Source organism: Diceros bicornis, chromosome 6 (genome assembly GCF_020826845.1).
Source record: "Diceros bicornis minor isolate mBicDic1 chromosome 6, mDicBic1.mat.cur, whole genome shotgun sequence".
Classification (NCBI taxonomy): domain Eukaryota; kingdom Metazoa; phylum Chordata; class Mammalia; order Perissodactyla; family Rhinocerotidae; genus Diceros; species Diceros bicornis.
In genome coordinates this window covers 59,923,251-59,943,386 of record NC_080745.1, presented here as the reverse complement: position 1 = coordinate 59,943,386, position 20,136 = coordinate 59,923,251, and the positions used below count along the sequence as shown (strand labels likewise).

The 20,136-nt window shown below is 36.4% G+C and overlaps 1 protein-coding gene across 6 annotated transcripts in view; it reads right to left on the bottom strand.

Annotated features, from left to right (window-relative positions):
- TBC1D12 (TBC1 domain family member 12) overlaps window positions 1–20,136 on the bottom strand; it is a 108,205-nt gene that overhangs the window by 53,991 nt on the left and 34,078 nt on the right. For 4 of the 6 annotated variants that reach the window (XM_058543573.1, XM_058543577.1, XM_058543576.1 and 1 more), the window contains exon 2: window positions 15,592–15,715. In XM_058543573.1, coding sequence (XP_058399556.1) covers window positions 15,592–15,715 — 124 coding nt within the window. Of the gene's footprint in view, window positions 1–9,041; window positions 9,094–10,392; window positions 10,488–11,905; window positions 11,943–15,591; window positions 15,716–20,136 lie in introns of those variants that run through there. The other 2 variants (XM_058543578.1, XM_058543579.1) reach the window with 2 other exon arrangements.

Below are 20,136 nucleotides of genomic sequence, written 5' to 3'. Positions count from 1 at the left end.
GATTTGCAAAAAAAGTAAGACAATGTCACTCTTCCCACCAGTGTTTTTTTAATAGTTTTTTAATAGCATTAACATGTTATTTATGTTAACATGCAATGACTTTATTCTTGTCATTTTTAAATGAATTAATAAATATTTCAAATTTTCAGCTCTAATTTTGGGTATAGCAATAATTGATAATCCCCATAAACAAAACCTCTTTGAGGTCCTTAATAATTAAGAATTCAAGGGAGTTGTGAAACTAAAACATTTGAGAACTGCTGGCTAAGAGCAACCACTGGAAAACTAAAACAATGACATATCTAATAAGCTAATAGTGGAGATAAAATTGAGTACTAAAAATACTCATTTAATCCAAAACAAGGCAGGAAAAGAGAAAAAAAGAAACAAAGACCAGATGGGACAATCTAAAAGAAATACCAAGATAGTAAATTTAAACCAAGTCATATCAATAATGACATTAGGGTCGGCCCCATGGCTTAGCGGTAAGTGTGCCTGCTCCGCTACTGGCGGCCTGGGTTCAGATCCTAGGCGCGCACCGACGCACCGCTTCTCCAGCCATGCTGAGGCTGCATCCCACATACAGCAACTAGAAGGATGTGCAACTATGACATACAACTATCTACTGGGGCTTTGGGGTAAAAACAGGAAGAGGATTGGCAATAGATGTTAGCTCAGAGCCGGTCTTCCTCAGCAAAAAAAAAAAAAAATAATGACATTAAATGGCACTCCATTTAAAAAGCAAAGGGTATCATACTGCATACAAAAGAGTAAAATATATGCTATATACAAGAAACCCACTTTATATATAAAGACATATGAAAAGTAAAAGGATAGAAGAACAACTATCATGCAAATACTAACTAACAGCAAGCTACATTGGCTAAATTAAAGTCAAACAAACTTCATAAATAAGAACGATTAGCAGAGCAAAAAAGACATTACATTAATGGTAAGGAGGTCGAGTCATCGAGAAGACATAAAAACAAACTTCCGAAACACATGGAGCATAAGGAGAAATAAGCCAAGTAGATTATGGTGGAGACTTTATTACTCCTCTCTCAGTAATTCATAGAATAAGTAGACAGAAAATCAGCAAAATCATACAAGACTTGAACAACACTATCACCTAACATGACCTAACTGACATTTATACAACAGTCAACCAACAGCTGCAAGTACACAAGGAACATTCACTAAGACAACCTACATCTGGGCAGAAAACAAGTCTCAATAAACTGAAAAAGGCTGAAATTGCATAACGTATATTGCATGTATAATGTATAATGCATAATTGCATTATGGTATGACCATAATGGAATTAAGTTAGAAATCGTTTACAGAAACATATCTGGAAAATCCCGAAGTATTTGAAAATGAAAACAACACACTTCTAAGTAATCATAAGCAAAAGAATTGAGTGAAAATGGAACGCAACTAAAGCATGGTTAGATGGAAATTTATAGCTTCATATACTTATATTAAAATGATGAAAGGTCTAAAATCAATGATCCACCTTAAAAAACTAGAAAAAGAGCAAAACAAATACAAGCTAGAGGAAAAAAGTAAATAATAAAGAGTGAAATAAAACAAATGAAATAGAAAACAGAGAAAGAAGAGGTAAAAATCAGTGAAACAAAAGGTGTTTATTTTAAACTGATAAACTTCTGGTAAAACTGACGAAGAAAAAAGAGAAGACACAAATTACTAAAATTAGGAAAGTAAGAAAGATAATCTCTATCCATATGCATATCACATATCCAATAGACATTAGAATGATAATAAGAGAATATTATGAACAATTTTATTCCAATAAGTCCAATAACATAGATGAAATGTAAAAATCTCTTGAAAGACATGTTACCAAAACTGACTCAAGAAGAAACAGAAAACTTCACAGCCCTCCATGAACTCAAATATTACATTTCTAATTAAAAATCTACTCAACAGCAAGAAAAAACCTCCATGCTTAATTTATGTCAGTAGTTCTCAAATGAGGTCAACTTTGGCCCTCAGAGAACATCTAGCAATATCTAGAGACATTTTTGTTTGCCATGACTGTGAGGGAGTGCTACTGGCATCTAGTGGATAAAGGTCTGGGATGCTGCTAAATATCCTACATTACACAGGAGAGCGCCCCACAACAATAATACAAGGCTTAAAATGTCAACAGCACTGAGGTTGAGAAACCTTGCCTTAGATAATTTCACTGGCAAGTTCTACTAAACATTTAAGGAGAAATAATACTAATTCTACACAAATTCTTTCAGAAGAGAGAGGGAAGAGGTTTTATCAGAGCCTAACCTACCTAGGGGAAGGGAAATGCCTTACACGGGGTAAGGGAAATAGCCAACTCCAGCCCACTCTAGCCATCCTGTCCCACCAAAGCAGGGAGGGGGACTGAGAAGCACTGGTGAAGTTCACAGTCCAGTGGCACAGGATCACCAAAACTGAGAATTAATCATAGGAGTATAGAACACTTTCCCTCCCCCAACACCTTACCACTACATTACTAAAGGTCTATTTACTACAGTTCCTTTTACCCAGTACATCATGTCCACTGTTCAACAAAAAATTACAAGACATAGTAAAAGACAAAAAACACAGTTTAAAGAGACTGAACAAGCCTAAGAACCAGAATCAGATATGGCAGGAATGTTGGAATTAGTAGACAAAGAATTTTTAAATACTATTAATATGCTAAGGGCTTTAATGGAAAAACTAGACAACACACAAGAACAAATAGTGTAAGCAGAGAGATAGAAATTCTAAGAAAGAATGAAAAAACAATGCTAGAGATCAAAAAAAACGCAACAGAAATGAGGAATGCCTTTCATGGGCTCATTAGCAGATGGGTCACAGCTCAGGAAAGAATCTCTATGCTTGAGGATATCTTAATAGAAACCTCCAAAACTGAAAAACAAAGACTAAAAAACACCAGAACAGAATATCCAAGGACCATGGGACAACTACAAAAGTTGTAATACACGTGTAATAGGAATATCAAAAGGAGAAGAAAGAGAAAAAGGAGCATAAGCAATATCTGAAGCCATAATAACCAGAAATTTCCCCAAATTAATGTCAACACCAAACCAAAGATCCGGGAAATTCAGAACACCAAGCAGAATAAATGCCAAAAAAATTATGTCTAGGCTTATCATATTTAAACTGCAGAAAATCAAAGATAAAGAAAAAACCTTGAAAGAAGCCAGAGGGGAAAAAACTCCTTCCCTATAGTGAAGCAAAGATAAGAATCACATTCAACATCTCCTCAGAAACCACATAAGAAGAGAATAGAAATATTTAAAATGTTGAGAGAAAAAATGCAACCTAAAATTCTGTACCCTGCAAATGATCTTTCAAAAGTAAAGGAGAAATAAAGACTTTTCCAAACAAAAATTGAAGGAATTTGTTGCCAACAGACCTACCTTGCAAGAAATGTTAAAAGAAGCTCTTTAGAAAGAAGGAAAATGATGTAGATCAGAAACTTGTATCTACATAAAGGAAGAGCATCAGAAAGGAATACATGAAGGTAAAATAAAAATTATTAGTACTCTTAACTGATCTAACAACAGTTTGTTCAAAATAATGATATACTCAATTACATATGCTTATAAATGTACTTTTGTGTGTTTGTGTGTGTGTGTATGCTTAAATATAAGTGAAATGAATGACAGCAAGAAGACAAGGGACAGAAGAAAGGAGAAGAAAATGGAATCATATAAAATTCTCTATTAAAACGACAATAGGCAGCAAAAGAATGGAAGAAAAAGAACAAATAGAAAACAGTAACAAATATGATAGATATTAATCCAAACAATATCAATAATCACTTCAAATGTGAATAGTCTAAATATACCAATTAAAAGAGTGGATCAAAAAATAAGAGCAAACTATACACTGTCTACAAGAAACCCACTTAAATATAATGATGCATATGGATTAAAAGTAAAGGAACAGAGAAAGATATACCATGTTAAGACTTAAAGACAGTGGGAATAGCTATATTAATTTCAGACAGAGCACACTTCAGAAAAAGGAAAGTTGTCACGGATATAAAGAGGAGCATTACATAACGATAAAGGTCAATACTCCAAGCAGACATAAAAATCCTTAATGTGTATGTGCCAAACAACACAGCATCAAAATATATCAGGCAAGGGGGCCGGCCCGGTGGCGCAAGCGGTTAAGTGCGCGCGCTCCGCTGCGGCGGCCCGGGGTTCGCTGGTTCGGATCCCGGGCGCGCACCGACGCACTGCTTAGTAAGCCATGCTGTGGCGGTGTCCCATATAAAGTGGAGGAAGATGGGCACCGATGTTAGCCCAGGGCCGTCTTCCTCAGCAAAAAAGGAGGAGGATTGGCGGATGTTAGCTGAGGGCTGATCTCCTCACAAAAAAAAAAAAAAAAAAAATATATCAGGCAAAAAGTGATAGAACTGTAAGGAAAAATAGATGAATCCACTATTACAGCTGAAGGCTTCAAAGCCCTCTATCAGAAATGGACATATCCAGGAGGCAGAAAAATCAGTAAAGACAGCTTCTAGCCACGCTAACTAAGAAAAAGAAGAGAAAGAGCAGACACAAACCACAAATATCACAAACAAAGGAGGTATCATTATAGATCTGATGGACATTAAAAGAATACTATGAGCAACTAGATGCTCATAAATTTGATAACAAGATGAAATGGATCAATTCCTTAAAGACACAATCTGCTCAAACTCATACAAGAAGAAACAGACAATCTGAACAGGCCTATTATCTATTTCAAAAAATTCAATCAACAACAGAACCCAATGAAGCTGGAGAAAAATGAAATGAAGGAAGGAAAGGAAGGGGAAGGAAGAGAGGGAGGGAGGGACAGAGGGAGAAATTGAATCAATAATTCGTTATCTTCCAAAACAGAAAGCATCTGGCTCAGATGGGTTCACTGGTGAATTCCATCAAACATTTAAGGAAGAAATGATACCAATTCTCTACAATCTCTTCCAGAAGACAGAAGCAGAGAGACTACTTCCTAACTTAGTCTATGAGGTTAACATTACCCTAATATCAAAACAGACAAAGACATTACAACAAAAGCAAACTATAGACCAATACCTCACATGAACACAGATGCAAATACTCTCAATGAAATATCAGCAAATGGAATTCAACAATGTAAAAAAAGGATTATACACCACGACCAAGGGGGATTTATCCCAGGTATGCAAAGCTGGCTGAACATTTGAAAATCAATTAATGTAATCCATCATATCAACAGGCTAAAGAAGAAAAATCACTTGATCATATTAATAGATACAGGAAAAGCATTTGACAAAATTCAACACCCGTTTATGACGTGCACCGACACACCACTTCTCTGGCCATGCTGAGGCAGCATCCCACATATAGCAACCAGAAAGATGTGCAACTATGACATGCAGCTATCTGCTGGGGCTTTGGGGAACAAAAAAAAAAGGAGGAGGATTGACAAGAGATGTTAGCTCAGAGCTGGTCTTCCTCAGCACAAAGAGGAGGACTGGCATGGATGTTAGCTCAGGGCTGATCTTCCTCACAAAAAAAAAAAAGAAAGACAAGAAAAGGAAATAAAAGGTATACTGATTGGGAAGGAAGAAATAAAACTGTCTTTGTTTGTAGATGCCATGATCGTGTATGTAGAAAATATGAAAGAACAGACAAAAAAAAACTCTTGGAACTAATAAGTGATTATAGTAAGGTTGCAGGATACAAGGAAAGTCAATCACTTTCCTATATACCAGCAGTGAACAAACAGAATTTGAAATTTAAAATACATTAACATCAGCATCCAAAAAAATGAAATACTTAGGTACCAATCTAACAAAATACATGCAAGATCTGCCTGAGGAAAACTACAAAATTCTGATGAAAGATATCAAAAGAAGAACTAAATAAATGGAGAGATATTCCATGTTCATGGAAAGGAAGAGTCAGTATTGTCAAGATGTCAGTTCTTCCCAACTTGTTCTACAGAGTCAACAAAATCCTAATCAAAATCCCAGCAAGTTATTTTGTGGCTATTGACAAAGTGATTCTAAAGTTTATATGCAGAGGCAAAAGGCCCAGAATAGCAAAGTCAATATTGAAGGAGAAGAATAAAGTTGGAGGACTGACACTATCTGACTTCAAGACTTACTATAAAGCTACAGTAATCAAGAAAGTGTGATATTGACAAAAAAAAAAAAATAGATAAATCAATGGAACAGAATAGACAGCCCAGAAATAGAACCACATAAATGTAGTCAACTGATCTTTGACAATGGCACAAAGGCAATACAATGGAGCAAAGATAGTCTTTTCAATAAATGGTGCCAGACATCCACATGCAAAAAAGTGAATCTGATACAGACCTTACACTCTTCACAAAAATTAACTCAACGGACCTAAATGTAAAACAAAGAAACTATAAAACTCCTAGAAAATAAAATAGGAGAAAGCCTAGATGACCTTGGGTATGATGATGACTTTATTCAGATATAATACCAAAGGCATGATTCATGAAAGAAATAATTGAGAAGCAGGGCTTCATTAAAATTAAAAACTTCTGCCCTGTGAAAGATACTGTCAAGAGAATGAGAAGACAAGCCACAAACTGGAAGGAAATATTTGTAAAAGATACGTCTGATAAAGGATTGTTACATGAAATATACAAAGAACTCCAAAAACTCTAGTGAGTTCTGTTGTTATTGTTATAAAAAAAATGAACAACCCAATTAAAAAATGACAAAAGATCTGAAGAAACATCTCAGTAAAGAAGATATACAGGGGCTGGCCCCGTGGCTTAGTGGTTAAGTGCGTGCTCCGCTACTGGCGGCCCGGGTTCGGATCCCCGGTGTGCACCGACGCACCACTTCTCCGGCCATGCTGAGGTAGCATCCGACATACAGCAACTAGAAGGATGTGCAACTATGACATACAACTATCCAATGGGGCTTTGGGGAAAAAAAAGGAGGAGGATTGGCAGTAGATGTTAGCTCAGAGCTGGTCTTCCTCAGCAAAAAGAGGAGGATTGGCATGGACGTTAGCTCTGTGCTGATCTTCCTCACTAAAAAAAAAAGAAGAAGAAGAAGATATACAGACAGCAAGTAAACACATGAAAATATGTTCTACTTCATATGTTAATAGGAAATTGAAAATTAAAACAACGAGGGGACCGGCCCAACTGTGTTGTGGTTAGGTTCAAGTGCTCTGCTTCGGCAGCCCGGGGTTCACAGGTTTGGATTCTGGGCGCAGAGGGCGCGGACCTATACACCACTCATCATGCCATGCTGTGGCAGCATCTCATATAAAGTAGAGGAAGATGGGCTCAGATGTTAGCCCAGGGCCAATCTTTCTCAGGAAAAAAGAGGAGGATTGGCAACAGATGTTAGCTCAGGGCTGATCTTCCTCACAAAAAAAAAAAAAAAAAACCAATGAGATACCACTATGTATCTATTAGAATGGTCAAAATCTAAAAGACTGACAACACCAAATACTGGTGAGGATGTGGAGCAACAGAAACACTCATTCCTTGCTGGTGGGAATGCAAAATGGTATAACCACTTTGCATTATTATAGGAATGTTATAGGAAGACAGTTTGGCTGTTTCCTATAACACTAAACATACTCTTACCATACAATCCAGCAATTGGGCTCCTTGGTATTTACTCAAATGAAATGAAAATTTATATTCACCAGAAATCCTCCACACAGATCTTTATTACAGCTTTATTGATTATTGCCAAAACTTAGAAGCAACCAAGATGTACTTCAGGATGTGAATGGATAAATGAACTTTGGTACATCTTGACAATGGAATATTATTCAGTACCAAAAAAAAAAAAAAAATGAGCTATTGAGCCACGAAAAAACATGAAGGAAACTTAAATGCATTTTACTAAGTGAAAGAAGTCAATCTGAAAAGGCTGCATACTGTATGATTCCGATTATATGACATTCAGGAAAGGGGAGAACTATGGAGACAGTAAAAAGATAATTGGTTGTCAGGGGCTGGGGGGTGGGCAAGGATGAACAGGCAGATCAGAGAGGATTTTTAAGGCAGTGAAACTATTCTGTATGATACTGTAATGGTGGACACACGTCATTATACATTTGTCAAAACCCACAGAATGTACAATATCAAGAGTAAAACTAAAAAAAAAGAAAAAGGGCCGGCCCCGTGGCTTAGCGGCTGAGTGCTCACGCTCCGCTGCTGGTGGCCCAGGTTCGGATCCCGGACGCACACTGATGCACCGCTTCTCCAGCCATGCTGAGGCTGCGTCCCACATACGGCAACTAAAGGATGTGCAGCTATGACATACAACTATCTACTGGGGCTTTGGGGGTAAAAAAATAAATAAAATTATAAAAAAAAAAAAAAGAGTAAAACCTAATGTAAACTATGATCTTTGGGTGATTATGATGTGTCATTGTAGGTTCATTGACTGTAACAAATGTACCATACTGTAGTGCAGGATGTCAATAGTGGGGGAGGTTGTGTGTGTGTGGGGACAGAGGGGGTATACAGAAATTCTCTGTACTTGCTGCTCAATTTTGCTGTGAATCCAAAACTGCTGTAAAAAATAAAGTTTATTAATTAAAAAATATATATATGCAAATCAAATCCACCAACACACAAAAAGGATAATAACTGTGACTAATTGGAGTTTTATCCAGGAATGCAAAGTTGGTTTAACAATCAAAAAACTTTTACAACTTAAGAAAAATGGCCAAAACAGACTGCATCTGAGCTTTGTCTCAACTGGATGGATGAAAAAACTAGATAGCTGTGCCATCAGGCACCTGAGAGATATAAATTCAAAATCTCTGAATCATGGTATCACCTTAGCCTTCAAATTGTTTTCTACATATGATGTTTCAAATATTTTATCCAGCACCCAAGCAAAGGTAACCAGGAATACACAGAGATATAACAGCATTTGCTAACAAAAAGTAGCAGAAACAATAGTCAATATAAACAGACCTACAGAATTTCTAGACATTGGAATTATCAGACACAGGCTATGAAACAACTATACTTACTATGTTTAAGGAGATAAAGGCCAAGCTTGAAATTTCAGCAGGGAACTGTAAACTGTAAAAAGTGACATAGCAGATTTGAAAAAGAACCAACTAGTAATGCAAGAATTGAAAAACACAAAAATAACATTAAGAACTCAATGTATGGGGCCAAAAGATCTGTATTCTTAACACACTCCCTAGGTAATCCACTGTGTTTGAGAACCAGAGTCATAGACTACTATGATAAATCTTAATGCCCTTGTTTGACAACCCGCTCTTTTCTAATTTAGCTTCTATAATGCCTCCAGAATTATTTTTCTAATACATCAATTTGATGTCTCAGTACTTTATTTAAAATATTTTGGATAAAACTCAGCTCTCTAACTTTGTGGCTAAAGACAATTCACCATCTACCCTACATCCCCGATATATTGGCCTACTAATTAAAAAAGTCTTGTGCATTCCTGTTGGCTCATTCAATTTCCTCTTTCTGGAATGGCTTTTCCCATCTTGTCTAGTTGGTGAACTCTTACTGTATACTTCAGAACACAACTTGCATGTCATCTATGAGCAGAATTAATCACTCTTTCATCTGTACTCTCATACTTTGTTCACAACTCTACTATAGCACTCACCACACTAGATTAAAATTATATTTGAACCTCTGCCTCCTCCCCACAGTTATACTGGAATAACTCAAAGGCTAGGACTCATATTTATTTATATTCCTAGAACCTGAACCATGCCTACTGTATTATACTCAGTAAATGTATGTTGAATAGATTATGCATTCATTCAAATGAAAGCCCGAAAATCTTAAAGAATCTAGGATCAATTCAAAAATTTTTTCCTTCAATTTCTGCTGGAGAAAGGGCTTACAGTTTGCAAACGTGAGGTCACACAGTAAGCTGGTGGTAGAATGGTATTCTACCACACTCTGATGCCTTGGGCTCTGTAGCTAAAGGGATCTACCAGAAAGAAGGTGTACTGGGAGGGAAATGTGAGAAAAGATCAGACTATAGGTTCAAAGGGAGGGTGGCAAGAGTCTTTGAATAGCTTCTTAAAGAAATAAAAAACAGGAACTGGGGAGAAGAAAGAATAGAATAGGAGCTTCTCTTCCAAAGACAATGTGGAGGCCAAAATAGCCTGATACATACACTGAGTCAACTTTGAGTTTCAGTGGACAGTGCAAACACTCCTCCTAAAGGGGTTAATGATAAACCCACATTAGTGAGTAAACTCTCATATTTCTAAATGCTGTGAACAGTTTACTGACAAGGAGAATAATGTCTCAGAAATGGAAGAAACTCCCCATGTGGACATCTCTACCACCTCAAGACCATGTCTGCCCAATATAAAGAGGCGCACTTACACAATTTGAGCCAGGAAAACCATCATGCTTGAAGTAGACAGAGAGGGTTAAGCCGATTATGATGCCTTTACTAATTCAAAGTTTTATTGTAGAATCTGTGAATTAAGACAGAGAAAACCCATCCCATAATTCAAGCTTAACTGGCACCTTGGGGGGAAGCATTTCATGGCCCTCTGGCACATAGGAGTGCCTTAGTAAACGTCATTTTAGCAAAGTTATTAGCACAATTTTGTTTCTTTAGTCTAACTTGAAGCCTAACATAATATATAAGTCTGACATAAACAGAACGAATACAACTTTTAATATACCTTTGATACTCAAACTGTATTTACGGAATCAAGTAACAGGCACTCAGAGTATTTTCAAACTGCAACCTCTTTCCAAGTCTCTGTCTCTGATAACAGGAAAAAATTTTCCCTCCAATTTCTACTCTGTTTAATTTGTGAGAGTTTATTATTTTTATTCTTTTAGTTTTCTTTAACTAATTTAAGCTTTTCTCATACTTCTCCCCTCTCCCAGAAGCATAAGCTAGAGCTGTTATGAATTCCTCTCTCAATCTGCACACCACATAAATTAACTTTTATGAAACCAATTTTATGCACACATAGGAAGGACACAGTAATTTATCATTAACGATACATAAGTAAAGAACACACATGCAGCTGGAAAGGTAGTCATTCACTACCTTTTCAAGGTGACAATACATTAGGTAAATAAAGGTGAAAATAAAACACACTAACAATTTTAAGGACTTTTCAAAAGCAACTTCTGAACATAGTCCAGACCCTCCAAAATTTAACAACAATGAAGGAAGTAGTCATTTTTACAGTACTCAGTCAAATTTTACGCCAGTGCTATCTATATTTAAGCATAATTAAAGCCAACGAACTGTTTTGAAATGTTCTAATGCTACACACACCAAAAAATTAGTAACCAGAAAAATAAGCTCTAACACTTTCAAAATGTTATATATTTAACCACTTGCTCACAAAGCACATGTATTTCAAAAGCAAAGGCTTAACTGAGGAGTGACCTATTCTCCTTTTAGACAATTTGAAGTGCTCAGATTAAGAAATCAGTTAGTGTTTTAAAATCTTTTTCCCTCGCCTATCAAAAGCTATGTGAAAGTGATTCAACCACTGAACTAACACTTCACTCAGAAAAAGACATGAGTGATGAAAAACTTGAAACATCGTCTAAGTACTACAATCTCATTTTCTCATTAAAGATGCCAGTGTAAAAACAGTGCCTAGCAAAAAACGAACTGAAAGACTGTCAGTTTGACACAAATAGGGTATATTCAACCTAGTATGCAATCATGTTACAATTATACATAACATGGCTCATTTGTAATCATCCTCATTTGCAGTTTGGAGATCATAAGACAAACTATGTAGCTACATTCCAACTTCAGCCAATTAATTTAGAAAAAACAAAAACTTAGGTCAATTGAACTACAATATAACTGAAATACTATTTATAATCAATAGATGCAATTTTTAACATGGCTCACCAACTGGTTCAAAAGGCCACAAGCAGGAATTTCACACCTGCAAGAGAACACATGTGATAATCCTCATAAAATAATATTATGAATATTCATGTGATTTGGGAATTGACTGTCAAGTTAAATGCCAAATTTGAGTCAGTTTGACTTCGCTATTACCCTAAAATGATTTTCATGTTTCTTTATTGTTAACATAGAAAACACTAAAATTGATCAGACCTTTAATAAAATTCACTGTAAGAATAAAATTTTAAAAAAATATTTAACCTACAAGTACCTTTCACTTATGAACTTCATACATCTCTGAAAAGCTATAGTTACAATACGTGTAAAGTTAAATAGGGAAAATATAAATATAGAGAGAGTGGGCCGGCCCATGGCTTAGCGGTTAAGTGCGCGCACTCGGGTACTGGCGGCCCGGGTTCGGATCCCAGGCACGCATGGACGCACTGCTTCTCCAGCCATGCTGAGGCCGCGTCCCACATACAGCAACTAGAAGGATGTGCAGCTATGACATACAACTATCTACTGGGGCTTTGGGGGAAAAAATAAATAAATAAATAAATAAATAAATAAATATAGAGAGAGTGACATTTGTTCTTGAAATAAGTTATAGGAAAATATATATAACACCACATATGTAAAAATATACACGTGTAAAAATAATTATATGTGTCGTCTACACAAAAAATGAATTTTAAAAGGCCTAAAAATGTGAATGGAAAGTGAAATGAGACATATCTTCCTATGTTTTATATCTTATATAGAGAATATAATCATGTATTTGTGTAATTAACAATTAAGAAGAAAAAAGTTTTTAAGTCAAACCTTACTTTACTCTATAGTTAGTTTATATTCTTATAGATGTCTTTCCACCAAAAAAAAAAATTCTGGCCCAATAACATAATTATTCTCATATTTAAGAATATGATGATTCCTTTCTGAATATCTGCTTTAAAAAATAATTATCCTATGAAATACTACTACTTCTCTAATGTAATAAATCTTACTGTTTTGCCACTCAAGGAGCAAGTGAGGCATCTTTAGAAAGCTCAAAGGAATTTATTTTTCCTTGGTATTTTTAGTGCTGCCTCACTTTTTCAGGCAGTTTTATACTGGAATTACTAGCTACCTTCATTTTCTACAGCACTAACAGCTTAAGATCCTACTCTAAAATATGACAGATATGTCCTAACATTCTTCATGGATTTACCGGTAACATCTTCATTTTTGATTTCTGATTCCAAACACATAACACACATTTGAAAGGAGTACATGGTAAAGGATCTCAAACACGTTTTATCTTCATAATGTTTTAAAGAGTTTAAGAATCAGGGCTGTGAAAAAATGTTTTCAAGCAGGAGCTGAAACACAAAGTTATAAATTTACCATTACTAATAAAAGAAAATCATGCCCATCTTGAAAATGACAATTGCAGGGAAGAGGACAGCATAGTTAGACAAACAGGGAATAGAGGACACACACAGAAGTAGGGAAAGAGAAAGCAGAAAGGGAGAGGCAGAAACATGTTCTTTCGCATGGTGAAAGAGATACATATTTTGAGGGTGGAAAAGCGGGGAGGAAGGAAAAGAGGAACAATGATTTCGCTATCCATCACACCCCCCAGAAAACAAACAGAACCATGAAAAAGGCACCAAAATACATACTTAGTACCTACACACGACTGGAAAGCTCAAAAATCTAAAAAGGTGGCTGGGAGAAATCATCATCTGAAAAAAGCCAGGGAAGGGGCCGTAGAGGACAGTAATTGCATTTCAACTCCGCTCCTTCTTCCCATATGAAAATAACAGTTGTTCTTTTCCTGACCACTCATCAAATTTTCACACAACATACATAAAAAAGAGAGAATGTGAGGCCTTGGCTTTCCAAAATTAAAACAGCAGATTAAAGGCATACAGCATATCAGTAAACAGATAATTATCCAACCAGTAATTTACTTAGAGACCTATGGTAAGAAAATATCGCAGAATGTTAGTTTACATAAAGATATAAAAGTGTGTGCACATGCATATTTAAGGTAAACTACCATAAAGTCAAGAATACAAACCTTCAATAGCAAGACTACTGTTTTGCCTCTAGAGGGCGAACTTGGTCTTCTGGAAAACTCTAGACAAGAGAGGTTACTTTCAGACTTTACAAAAAAAGTTAAAATTCCAGATGTTGAGCTAGCAAAGATCCCCAAGCTTTCTTGGTTATCAGTGCCCTTAGTGTCTCAACAATTATTTCATAGTACCCCCTAAAGCCACAGAAATATCTAATCATTATGTCTAATAAGTAGTTACATCCAACAATTTAATAAGAATTTGTCCTAACACTTAGTAGCCGTTTGAAAAATTAATATACATAAATGAAAGAAAAAAAGTTCTATTTTATTCTTAACCACAATTAATTACTATTGGGCATGCATGTCTACTGTGCACTGTACAATTTCACAAACCTTGAAAACAGATTGGACACCATTATACACATTTCCTGTTCCACACTGATTGTTGCACAGTATCTGATTTTTATCACAGCATCCTCAGAAAAAACAGATTCACAAAGATATGATGCCACAGAAAAGAATATAGTGCCATTTAATGTTGAAATTGTGTACTACCTCAAGCTAACAGTCTGTACCGTATCCCACAGATATAGGGTATCCCTGAGTTCGTCAGCTGCAGCACATGGGGTGCTTGGGCACACAGCTTGGGATTTACAGCACTACAGTTTTAAGTCCCAGCAGCTATATAAACTAGTCAATACTTTAATTACTTGTAAATAAAATTAATTATAACATATATTTTTAAAGATCTAAAAATTCTATTCTTATATTACTTGGGAAGCCAGTTTTTCTTTTGAGCAACAAAAGAAACACTATTAAATCAAAAAAAGGAGATATTTTTTCCAATCTGAATGATGACTATTGCCTTAAAGTGATTAATTTTATAAATGTTGGTTGTATTAAATCTGATAAACTACAACTGGGAAGGACAGAAACAGAAAATTCATTATATATCTCCTTTGGTGCAACAGCTTCACTGAACTTAAAAATGTTGCAAACTGATCCAGTCTCACTGCTTTCCAGTCTCACTGATCTTCTAGTACACACAGGCACAAGTTCAGAAGTCAAATAAGATCTCAAAGTCTTAAGAACTCAAGAAGATGCATATTAATACAGATATTAGAAGAACTGGCTCCTATTAAGAAACAGATTATATACCTATCCATCTCACAAAGTCCTTGGTTTAGACAGAACACTAGAAAAATGACCAAGGAAAGAGTCCAACCTCACAATCTACTAAGTTTTTCCTTTTTATTGTTTCATCAGTTCCAACTACCTATATCCATAAAATACGTGCCATTGGCAAATGCCACCATGTTCCACTAGAAGTCAACGTATGTAGCAAGTGGTTAGCTAAGTCAAAAAAAAAAAAAAAAGGCTATCCAAGGAATAACTAGGAAAGAAAACCAAACCAATGTTCTTTTACTTTAGAGAATTTTCACAACCATAAAAGATAATTGAAAATATGTCATGTTTAAAGAAAAAAAAAAGGTAAGGTTAGTACAAGTATCTATAATCTCTAATTTCTGTATGTAGAAAAATATGAATGAAAATGGAATATGGCTAATTATCAAGAAAAGGGTATTCGAAAAGCTAAGACACATCACATGGCTATAATAGTACTTACCTGCTGAATGATTTTGGAAGTTTTCTGAAGATTCTCTCTGGGAGGGACTTTACCAAATAATTTCCAACCAGGAGCACTATGGACAACTGATTTGAGTTCCTTTGTCCTTTTTGGAAAAAGGTTTCTGAAACACAGAAAAGGTACATGAATTGTGGTTTTGGTAACCAGAGAACTACTTAATAATAATTTTTAAAGTATGTTTATTCCCAAGACAAATCAAAATACTTTTAAATAAAATTACTTCTACTACTTAGACTACTGACTACTAGACTAACAAGACTCAATTAGGAATATCTGGCTTATATAAAAATATTAGAAGAATCATCAACAGAGATTAGAGAGATAAACAAATTGGGAAGAAAACAACAGCTGTAAATAAACTGTAAATAATTGCTTTGAATCAGCTAAGTGTACTAGAATTGACTATATATACACTTGAGAATAAAAGCCAAGAATCTGAGAACAAAAAAGTTAAAGAGAACTTGTATAAAATAGGTAAAGGATTAAGTAATACAATCTTTAGGGAAAGTACTCTATTTTCAGTAATAATTTGTTACTGTTTGTAATAAAATGGCATCTACTGGGGCCGGCCCAGTGGCGCAGCAGTTAAGTTCACACATTCTGCTTCAGCAGCCCGGGGTTCACACAGGTTTGGATCCTGGGCGTGGACCTACTCACCACTCATCAAGCCATGCTGAGGCGGTGTCCCACATAGAAGAGCTACAACTCTACAACTATGATACACAACTATGTACCGGGGCTTTGGGGAGAAAAAAAGATAAAAAAAAAAAAAAAAAAGGAAGATTGGTAACGGATGTTAGCACAGGGCCAATCTTCCTCAAAAAAAAGGGGGAGGCATCTACTGATCCTCTATTGCTATAATTATGTATATGTAAATTGTTTTTCCTAGGATAGGTATGTACAAGAAATCTTATTGCAAAAGAGTCACTATATAACCAAAGAACAAAGTATCTCTCACTGAAAATCTAAAGAAACCTGCACAAGAATCAACGGCTTTACCTACTATCTCCATGCCCTTACCAACCAAATTAAGTAGCTATTGCACACACAAGCAAGGATGATATTCAAAATATATATCCATCAATACAGCATGACCAGGGCCCCATGAACCAGTTAAAAAGGTACTGATGAATCCAACTGAATATCAACCCTTCATATAAACTGTAATATAAATGATCATTAGGAAGATTTTAAATTTGCACATACAGTTATAATTACAAATTACTTGAAGTCCCAAATAAGTGGCTTTGTCTACACTCAAAACATCATATAAATATTATCTGTTCTTAAAAGTACATTACTGCAGGGCCAGCCCCATGGCATAGCAGTTAAGTGTGTGCGCTCTGCTGCTAGCAGCCCAGGTTCAGATCCCAGGCACGCACCAATGTACCACTTGTCAGGCCATACTGTGGTGGCATCCCATATAAAGTAGAGGAAGATGGGCACGGTTGTCAGCCCAGGGCCAGTCTTCCTCAGCAAAAAGAGGAGGATTGGCATGGATGTTAGCTCAGGGCTGATCTTCCTCACACACACACACACAAAAGTACATTATTGTGATAAGGAGGAGGTTAGCTTATAGTGCTTAAAGTTAAGGCTATTCTTCAAGTTTAGAAGGGTATCAATGCACTCCTACAAAAGAAAATGAGCTAATTAATAATAAAGAAACACTCACATTTCCTTGGGCGTGCAGTGGAAGTGAGTTGGTGACAATGCAAAGTAATTTCTACTTAGGATACTCTAGAAGTTTCATCTCAGAGACCATATACAGTGACTCAATTCTCTACTTTATAAGAGCTCTAGGTTGGAGGTTTTCAATAATGATTATACTGAACACTGGTATATTTATAACAAACAATTTCAAGCCTCGAAGAGTAACCTACTAATTGAAACAATATTTGATATCTTGTGTGCCACTTATCAATTTATTGCCTCGTAGCTCCATATTCACCCTGCAATATATACTCTGTGATAACAGAAAAAATTCCTATGAGCATTTCTCTTTTAAAACAAACATGAAACTGTTAAGCTTTCTCAATAGAGGGCGCTGAAGGGACACTGCAGGAAGAAGGGGCTCTCCTGTGGTTTCTAGCTGCTGCAGAGTGGGTCAGTGGTATGAGCGCAAGGACCAACCAAGAACTCTCTGTTCAGTCATGTGCCCAGAACATGTAGTCCCTCAGCAAACATTCAGCCTCGGCAAACTCAGCATGGAGATGGCTTTCCCGCAGCCTTCTTGACATGAAAATGGCACCCCAAAGGCTTCGTTGCAGCACTGATGCACAAATACCCTCTGTAAGCTCCCAACAGCTCATCTGTACTCCCTGGACGGTTCTCACCAAGCCAAGATCCCCCTACAAGACCCATGTGGCCTGCCTACGCTCCAAAAGTTTGCCATCTAGCCATGCTAAACACAGGAGAAAATCTTTTTCATGATGGTTTTTGCAAAAAATTCTTAAATATGACATCAAAACCATGATCCATAAAAGAAAGAATTGATAAACTGGGCTTAATCAAATTTAAAACACATGCACTTCAAAGGACATTGATGCAAAATGGAGGAGTAGAAAGATCTAGAGGTAGTCCCTCCACCAAAGTGAAAATAGAGATGGAAAGAGCTATTGGAATCAACCATTTTAGAACTCTAGAACCTTATCAGATAGTTATAACAACTAGGGGAGTGCATGAAGGGAGAGGCTGCTGATCTTTCAGTAAGTGAATGGCATGTGTAAACCAATCACCATCCCCTATTTCTCAGCCCCTCCCTCCCACAGCAATAAGGATAACAGCCTATGTCCCTGGAGTGGCTGACTGGTGCCAAGAGGGGTAGATGGGACGATATCCTTCTAAAATGTGGGGTTGTGCATTTTGGTTGGCAGTTGCATTGTTGGCAGTGCATTTAACAGTGCCCTGAGGGATCAGCAAAGACACCTACATCAGTTTCAGTCCTCTCTGCAGCAGTGGCTTCCACTGGTGGTATCTATCATAACATTAAAAAAGATAGAACTGTTTTGTCCCTCTTTTTGAGCCAGACATTTAAGGAAATCTTTGCCAGGTCACTAGCTGACTGCAGAAATAATAGAACAGAAACTTGTGACCACAGAAAAATGATTACACACTTTGGAAAAAAATAGTTTGGAAATATCATAAATGGATGACTCCAGGCCTCAACAAGCAAAAATGAGCACTGAGGAGTGGGAGAACAGATTTACAGAGTTACCACATTATAACATTCAGAATGTCCAATATCAACAAAAAATAACAATACATACAAAGGAAGAGGAAAGTATGAACATTTCACAGGAAAAAGAGAATTTGACAAAAACCATCCCTAAGGAAGCCCAGAAAAAGGGATTAGTAGTCAAAGATGTTAAATCATCTGTCTTAAATATACTCAATGAACTACAGGAAACCATGAACAAAGAACTAAAGGAGATCAGGGGGAAAATATATGCATAAAATGAGAAGACCAATAAGGAGACAGAATTATAAAAAAGAGCCAAACAGGAAATTCTGGAGCTGAAAAGTAGAATAACTAAAATGAAAAATTCAACATCAGATTACGGCAAGCAGAAGAATGGATCAGCAAATGTGAAGACAAGACAACTGAAATTATCCAGTCTCAGGAGCAGAAAGTAAAAAGAATGAATAAAAATGAGCAGAGTATGAAGAATGTGTGGGACATTATCAAGTGCACCAATATACGTACCATAAGACTCCCAGAAGGAGGGATAGCCCAGTGGTGTAGTGGTTAAGTCCACGCACTCAACTTCAGCGGCCCGGGATTCGCGGGTTCAGATCCCAGGTGCGGACCTACACACCACTCATCAAGCAATGCTGTGGCGGCGTCCCACATATAAAATAGAGGAAGATTGGCAGAGATGTTAGCTCAGGGACAATCTTCCTCAAACAAGAAAGAAGAAAATTGGCAACAGATGTTAGCTCATGGACAATCTTCCTCCCACCCAAAAAAAAGTCTCAGAAAAAGAAAAAAAAAGGAAGAAGTAGAAAAAATATTTGAAGAAATAATGGCTAAAAACTTCTCAAATATGATGAAAGACATAAATCTACACATCCAAGAAGCTCAACAAATTTGAAGCAGAATAAACTCAAGGTGATACACACTGAGACACATTATAATCAAACAACTGAAACCTAAAGACAAAGAATTCTGAAAGCAGCAAGAGAGAAGTGACTATCACAAGCAAGGGATCTTCAACAAGATTAATACCTGATTTCTCATCAGAGACCATGGGGGCCGGAAGGCAGTGAGATGGCATATTTAAAGGTCTGAAATAAAAACTATCAACCAAGACTTCTATATGCAGCAAATATATCCTTCAAGAATGAAAGGAAAATGAAGGCATTTCCAGATAAAAGTTGAGGGATTACCAACAGACCTGCCCTATAAGAAATGCTGAAGGGAGTTCTTCAGGCTGAAATGGAAAGATATTAGACAGTAACTCAAAGCCACGAGAATAAAGAAAGAATATTGGTAAAATTAACTACATAGGTAAATGTCAAAGCCAG